This window comes from Salvia hispanica, chromosome 3 (genome assembly GCF_023119035.1).
Source record: "Salvia hispanica cultivar TCC Black 2014 chromosome 3, UniMelb_Shisp_WGS_1.0, whole genome shotgun sequence".
NCBI classification, from domain to species: domain Eukaryota; kingdom Viridiplantae; phylum Streptophyta; class Magnoliopsida; order Lamiales; family Lamiaceae; genus Salvia; species Salvia hispanica.
This window is the reverse complement of record NC_062967.1, coordinates 14,579,143-14,587,417: the sequence shown is the minus strand read 5'-3', so window position 1 is coordinate 14,587,417 and position 8,275 is coordinate 14,579,143. Positions and strand designations below refer to the sequence as shown.

Here is an 8,275-nt window from a genome sequence, read left to right as displayed (position 1 = left end):
ACTCTCGTGGAGCTGACATGTCGCGACAGTGGTGGGTGGCGGAGTGCCCACCATTTTCCACTCAAAAACAATCTCAGCCGTCGAATGCTGGGAACTTTCTAGAATATAGCCGCTGATTAATTGTTTACAGCTTTTCACGCAAACCTAGGGCGGATCAACACCACGTGTACTGATGCACGGCCCAGATCCATGATGGCGCATGCACCGGTTGCATCGTATCACACCTGCTTATCTCAAAATACATAAACCTCAGTCTCCGTAGTTCACCACACATTCTACCACTCTCTATTTCGACTCTAGCTCTATCAGTACCTCTCACTCTACAAACAAAAATGGGTAATTTTCGTTTTTTCTTCCTGGTTTGTCATTAGCTTGTTCGTCTCTTTTACTAGTTTCTGATCTGCCTTTTTTTTTCTCTCTCGGCGCAGCGAAGATTAAGATCGGAATCAATGGTAATAGATCTGATCTATCGTATATTTATGTTGTTTGGATCTAGCATAATCCTCGATGAGCTATTGAAATTGATTGATTGTTTGGTTGTTGGATAAAGGTTTCGGTAGAATCGGCCGTCTGGTTGCCAGAGTCGCTCTTCAAAGAGACGATGTTGAGCTTGTTGCTGTCAACGATCCGTTCATCACCGTTGACTACATGGTATATTCATCTCTGACTTCATCCTTTTCTGATCCAATTTGCTTGATAATTTTCCTTTTCTACTTACTCCTCGAAGTCTTTTTGCGATCTGGATTTATGTTGTATTAAGTGTAAGTTTCTAAATCGGCCTGCGAAAGCGCATCTGTATATGTAGTTTGCTTGTTAGCTTGCAGTGCGTTCCGATTTACAGATCATAAGTTTGTCTTTTCACCAGGATGTTTTGATTTACTGTTGTACTGGTTTGAGAGAAGTTTATGACTTGTCTAAGTTTACTTGTACATGTTACCTCTTTCTCTAAAACTCGATCTATAATCTACGATTGCATTTTAATACTCGTATGTTGGGAAAATGAAGAAATCACCGAATAATGGAGTTCCTAGTAAATATCAAGTAGAGGAACTGATTTATTAGCATTCGTTGCACACTATTGGATGTTTCTGGGGACAATGTTTATAATGTTTCTAGGTTCTGTGTTATTAGTTGGAGGGCTTTTGAAATGGATTTGACTTGTACACTATTGGTGGAAGCTAATATTATAGTGTGATTAATATTTGGTACCTGTTGCTGCAGACCTATATGTTTAAGTATGACAGTGTGCACGGCCAATGGAAGCACCACGAGCTCAAGGTTAAGGATGAGAAAACCCTTCTCTTTGGTGAGAAGCCTGTCACTGTTTTCGGTTTCAGGTAAATTCATCAACATATATTTCTTTGACAGTGCTATGATACACATTAGTTGTTCACTTCCTAACTTTATGGCACTGGTAGAAATCCCGAGGAGATTCCATGGGCTTCAACTGGGGCTGAGTACATTGTGGAGTCAACTGGTGTTTTTACTGACAAGGATAAGGCTGCAGCTCATCTGAAGGTATTGCATCAAACTGGCAGTTGTTCTTGCTTGTTTTCATGAAATCATTTATTACAGCCATATTTTACAGACAATTGCTTATTTTTCTCTAAGTATCTGTTACTGAAGTTATGAATTGGGCTTTTGGATACAGGGAGGTGCTAAGAAGGTTGTTATTTCTGCTCCAAGCAAGGATGCACCTATGTTTGTGGTCGGTGTCAATGAGAAGTCATACACACCTGATCTTGACATTGTTTCTAATGCTAGCTGCACCACAAACTGCCTTGCCCCATTGGCAAAGGTATGCCATACTTGTCCCATCTGTCATTTGTTTATGTTTATTCTTTATCATCTTTCTTCTAAGGTTATAACGTTGTGAACTTTCAGGTTATTAATGATAGGTTTGGTATTGTTGAAGGTCTTATGACAACAGTCCATTCCATCACAGGTTAGTATAAGTATAATTACCATATTATGTTATTTTGTATGAATCTATCTGCTTAGACTGATTATATTATGTCTCGTTCAGCTACCCAAAAGACTGTTGATGGACCATCTGCCAAGGACTGGAGAGGTGGAAGAGCTGCATCATTCAATATTATCCCAAGTAGCACTGGAGCAGCTAAGGTAGCTTAATTGTTTAACAAGTTAAATCTACTTTTCTGCTATGCATGACTAATTTTTTATTTTCCTGTTTTCTGTGAAGGCTGTTGGCAAAGTTCTTCCTGCTTTGAACGGAAAATTGACTGGAATGGCCTTCCGTGTCCCAACAGTTGATGTTTCTGTTGTTGATCTCACAGTGAGGTTAGAGAAGGAAGCTACTTATGATGAAATCAAAGCAGCACTCAAGTAAGATTTTGCTTTTTAGTGATGTAGTACCTGATATGGAAACATTGAGTGGAATCTAATCAGCTCTGTTTGTTCGATAGGGAGGAGTCTGAGGGAAATCTGAAGGGAATTCTAGGCTACACCGAAGATGATGTTGTGTCTACTGATTTTGTCGGCGACAACAGGTGAGCTTATTATAGAACTTGGCATTCTGAGATCATACCTATGTTTGAAACTAATGGTATTCGTTATTGCAAACAGGTCAAGCATTTTCGATGCCAAGGCTGGAATTGCTTTGAGCAAGAACTTTGTGAAGCTCGTTTCGTGGTACGATAACGAATGGGGTTACAGGTAATTCTGATGCTCTTTTCCTAATAGCAGTGCCTGTCATCCTACCTTGGTTGAGGTTCATTTTAGTTGATTCGGTACCTTTTTTCTTGCAGCACCCGTGTGGTTGATCTGATCAAGCATATTCACTCCACCCAGTAACTTGCTACGTTCATCTAAGGTCACATCCGTTATGGTGTTTTCGGCGGAATTTGAGTTAGAATAAATTGTGGTCTATTTGAGACTAATGTTTGATGTGTGGCTGGTTTTAGCAGACAGATGTTGTATTTCGAAGAATTTTGTGTTGAATGGTGAATGCTAAAATATCTACTTGTGTTCTAATTTGCATAACGTTTTGTGGCCTTTGCCTTGTTGAGGGTCAAATCGTTGGCTGCTTTATATTGGTTCTTAACCCCTGCGAAGACCGAAAAGGCACTTTTACTTATTGTGGGACGGTTTGGCCATTTGTGTTTGGGGTTTTTTATCGTGTCACTTTTTAAGTGCACTCATGTGAGTGTGAGTATCAATGCTGCCTTTTATTTGTGGGGCTCTGTGGTCCTTTCAGCACTAGTCGCCCAAGTATTTTCCACAGTTCGTATTTTTTATAATTCTCGTGACTATAGAGCCTTAGTTTCTCCAGCTCTATACTATTTAACTATTTTCTATTTACATCTTTCAATTTAATTATTTTATAAATACAAATTAATGTTGAAATTGTGAATATGATTATGGTATTGGCTAAACTTGTGGTATTGATCGACTGTACACGAATCAGTTGAAGTTTGAATAAAATACTATGCAATGGTTAGTCAGTCTCAAGAACGACCTAAGGGTGAAGATGGTTCATGCGTGACAAGAAATCAAGGCTGTGAAACGTTTATTGCGTAAAGAGTAAAGACTAAAATTGGTCCTGAACATATGATCATTTTACATTTTTGATCATAAACATTATCTTTTGGATTTTGTGGTCCTTAACATATGGAAATTTGATCATTTTGTCCTCCGTCAATATTTCCATTAAAAATTAACGATTAACGGATTTAATTCCAATTTTAATCAAATTAAATTTTTAATTCTGATTTTTTACTTCCTAATTAATTCCCTAATTATTTTTGCAATTCAATTTCATCTTCTCATCTTTCATCTTCTTTCTTCCTTTTTTTTAGAAATTTCATACATTATTTCCCACTGAAAATAAAATAATAAAATAAAGTAGTGTAGCTTTTTGTCGAACCTGGGTTTCTTGGGCTGGTGCTTTTCTCCTTTCATCTGGTGCTTTTATTTGCTCCAATAACAAAGGATCATTTTACTCCTATTTTTACTATAGAATATTACAGCAAAACAATTGGGAATGAAGACAGTTGAACCGAATCAAATCTTGAAATGCCGGAGCACACCACAACCTGGTCTGTTGTGGTGAAGCAGGGCGGAAGGAGCGGGAACGACGGGGCAGGCGGTGGTCGTGGCGACGCAGATTTGCCAGAGAAGCAGAGAGAGAGGCGGGCGGCGGAGGGTGTGAAGCTCGCGGAAAAACTTGCCAAGGACCAAAATTTCTAAAAGAAGAGGAAGGAGGAAGATGAAAGATGAGAAGAGTGGAATTGAAGTGCAAAAATAATTAGGGAATTAATTAGGGAGTAAAAAATCAGAATTAAAAGTTTAATTTGGTCAAAATCGGGATTAAACCCGTTGACCGTTAGTTTTTAACGGAAATGTTGACGGATGACCAAAATGATCAAATTTCCATATGTTCAGGACCACAAAATCCAAAAAATAATGTTTAGGACCAAAAACATAAATGACCATATGTTCAAGATCAATTTTGGCCCTTACTCTTAGATAAATATAAAAATTTTCAGATATGCAAGCATGTTTTTCGTATAATAAGAATGAAATAATGAAAACCTAGCTTATTAATAACGATAAAAAAAAACAGCCGAATGCTACCCAATCATCTAGTAATTTTAATAAAAAAATGATTAATAGGAGTACCTTTTTCAACTAGTTATACATAGGGAAATAAGCTTTGGATGGTATATCCAGAAATTTAGAAAATAATTTTAAAAATTAAAGATCTTTGTCAATTTATTGCGATGGGTCATTCTTCAAATCCGATAGATGTGTGTGACATATTTTATCCTATTAGTCATATGTTATCCAACATCGAATTTAAATAGTAGGACGTCGAAATGATGTTGTTTCATAATTTTTTTAATTAAAGCTAAGTCATATAAATTTAATTCACGATTAGCCATGTAGGATTAAAAATCTGCGTTATATTATTTTCATTATACTGAGGTGATTTGACAAATTTCAAAACCTTCACATTCTAAAGCGGAAAGGATATCGGAAACTAGATGATAGAATTGGTTAATTGGGTTTCACCTTCAAATATTTGTTTCATTTCTGTTTTATAAATTAATTATTTACAATATTTCCAAAATTTAAACAATGAACTTTAATGTAATTGTGTTTGTAATGCTATTTAAAAATAATTACTCAATATACTAAATATCTACTATTAACAATTTATTGTCATTATGTAACCATTGAGCCCCTTTTCTTCTATTGTAAGCCCAATAGCATTTTTGGTATTTTTTTTACTGCGAGTGCTATTATTATTATTTTACCACGAAAGGTGAAATTTATCCACCTGCCCTATCTAAGGAACCAAGAATGTGCTATCTTTCTTGGGGGCTCTGTTTCGATAATTTGATAAGAAAATTTCTATGATCTCTTTTTTTAGTGTTTAAATAAATCAAATAAAACAAATAGAAGTACAATCATAACTCGGGTATACCAAGAGATACAGCCAACTAGTCAAGCTAGCGAGCTGGGGTGGGGATAAACACAATACAATCGAAACTTGGGCATTACTCAAGGGCTTATATCAAGCCGGTTTACATCACAAACTAAACAAAGAGCTTAATCATAGAAAGCCTAGGGCTTTGACAAGCGTCCTTGCCAAGTAGAGGTTTACAAGGGGAACATAGGCATACCTATGAGGGGGAAGTCTGGGTCTACCCCCGAAACCACAAACAGGAACCCTCCAGTGGATCTCCATGTTCTATATTGTCTCGTGGTCTATTTGGGATATAAGAAAATGTCGTGTTTCATGATTTCAAGTCTAATTGGGAATTCGAGAAGAAGAGGCTCTTATAGCGGCTTGGTCTATTCTCGCTAGAATAAGTGGTGAATAACCTACCTACACAGCATTAGAGGCTGGTCAGAACCAAAGAGTGCACGAAAAAAGAATCTCATCGCACACAGAGAGCTAGACTACGATGTTCACACGGGGTTAACTTTCTTCCTTTTCCATGTTTGCAGGAGGTGCACTTTCTATGCTCTTGTGGTTGTGGTGTTTTGTGGATATTATATATAAACTCCTAAGAAAGGAGTACACAGCATTAGAGGCTGGTCAGAACCAAAGAGTGCACGAAAAAAGAATCTCATCGCACACAGAGAGCTAGACTACGATGTTCACACGGGGTTAACTTTCTTCCTTTTCCATGTTTGCAGGAGGTGCACTTTCTATGCTCTTGTGGTTGTGGTGTTTTGTGGATATTATATATAAACTCCTAAGAAAGGAGGAAATTACAACTGATGTTAAGAGGGCTCGAACTCGGCACCTCATACATTGATGTCTAAGCTCCTTGCCGTTAGGACAAAGGCTCTGGACTGGTTGTGGTGTTTTGTGCTAGTGTAAGGTTATGCTAAGAGCTATTCTTTTTCTATTTTTATTGTCTTAGCTCAGTGTGTGTGGTGGTTCAAGTGATTTTGGTCTGTTGATTTGCTTTTTTTCATTTTTCTTGTAACTCTCTGCTCATCTTTTTCCGGGGTTTTCATTTTAGTGCATTTATATTGCACATATTAAAAAAGTGTATAAAAGTAAATACAGTTTACTACAAAATATCGTAAGATAAAATACAATAATCACAACATGAGGATTGCTCTGCTGAGCGCTCAAAATGAGCGCCAACGTGAGCGTCACTTTTTTTTTTTCATTTTATTACAGTTTTACAATACATTATTATTTGTTAATTAATTTTACATTATGAAATTTTCTTCTTTCTCTCTATAAATCTGATTCTCGAGTTCATCTGCACAAGGTTTTTATCTCAAAAAATATCCGCTCAATTTTTTCTCCATCGTTTTTTTCTCCAAATTGAGATTCCACAGTCTTTTCTACAAACTCAAATTCAACAACATGATACGAGGTGACTCGTATCAGGGGGATAACTGCGAGAGATCGCGGAGAAGATATTGGTTCGTTCGCGGGGAGAATCCCGTCGAGCAGCCAACTATCGTTCAACCAGGGTTTTGAGCAAGAAAATAAATTGCAGGAATGAAAGAGACGGTAAAAATAAGATAATTCTGATATATTGATTGATTGATGAGAATAATAAAGTATCTCCTATTTATAATAGGAGTATTATAAACCTAACTTGCTGAACAAGAAATAAATATGCTAGAAAGATATGATAACTAAATAATTAATAAGATAGGAGGAATATTCTTGCAGATATGCTCGTATCAACTCCCCCACGGTTAAAGTCCACCTTGTCCTCAAGGTGGAAACCACGGCACATGGCAAGATGAGACTCCATCTCGGCAAATACCCCCAACCTTCGGTCATGCTCGTGCAGCGGAGGCGCAGCTGCATCAGAGGTCGTGTAGAACGGCTGATTTTTGTGCTTTAAGGTGCTGACCCAAGCCTTGACCATAACTACATCATCCTGTTCTTCAATTGCACATGAAACGTCAGCCGTCTGGGAAGGAATCGGCTCCATCGCCTTCTCTGCATCGACTACTTGAGAAGGGAAATCTGCCACTTCGGACAGAAACTCAGTACGACGGTCTTGTGCAGAGCTATCATGCCAGGCTTGTTTGTAACCACGTTGTCAATCCGGGGTCAATGACTCCATTTCGCGAGTTACCTGTAAAATTCTACCAGACACGCCATCACTAATGTTGAGAAGAAACTTGGGAAGAGCAATTTCCACTTGAAACCCCTGTCTACCATTAGAATGACAATATTTTTCATAATTCTCTCGGAAGATTGGATCCAACATCCCTATGTATACTTTGGATATGAATTCAAAAAAATATATCTTGGCAGCTTCTCCATCCCTATTGTTCTCAGCTACCAGCAAGGAATAAGAGCTATTAAAAAGAACGCCAGGATCCCATGTAGATGGTACCTCATTCTCGGCTCTTTGTCTGAGCGAAATTGCAATAGAGGATCCCGAAATTATAACCGGTACACTGCTTCGACCTCCTAAATTTGTCCATTTTGGCTGCTTGATGTTGATGGCCTGCCAATCATCTTTGCTCTCAGACTCTTCCACATTAGGATCATTTGAAACTTCTATAGAAACATCCAAGCCCTCTTCCAAGATCCATTTGTCATCAAACTCATTTCTTCCAGTTATACTATCTCCAAATTTCACATTAATCTCCTTAGATGCCTCAACATTACTCACGGGGTAAAGGTACCCTCAACACTAGAATGAATAACGTCTTTTGCCTCGTCATCACCAATTGTATCTGATATCATGGCTGCATGGTGGGGAGGCTGCTGGGAACATGTGTGCTGTTGGAGCGAGTTTGGCATAAAGTACGACGT

General features: G+C 37.9%; 1 protein-coding gene across 1 annotated transcript; it reads left to right on the top strand.

The window, feature by feature from the left end:
• Positions 1–203: 203 nt before the first annotated feature.
• LOC125211574 (glyceraldehyde-3-phosphate dehydrogenase, cytosolic) lies at positions 204–2,994 on the top strand. Its single transcript, XM_048111432.1, has 12 exons — positions 204–336; positions 429–452; positions 551–651; positions 1,222–1,337; positions 1,419–1,518; positions 1,652–1,798; positions 1,885–1,945; positions 2,027–2,124; positions 2,204–2,346; positions 2,427–2,510; positions 2,587–2,676; positions 2,769–2,994. The coding sequence occupies exons 1-12, from the start codon at positions 333–335 to the stop codon at positions 2,812–2,814; spliced, it is 1,014 nt and encodes a 337-aa protein (XP_047967389.1). The 5' UTR covers positions 204–332; the 3' UTR covers positions 2,815–2,994.
• The last annotated feature ends 5,281 nt before the right edge of the window (positions 2,995–8,275 follow it).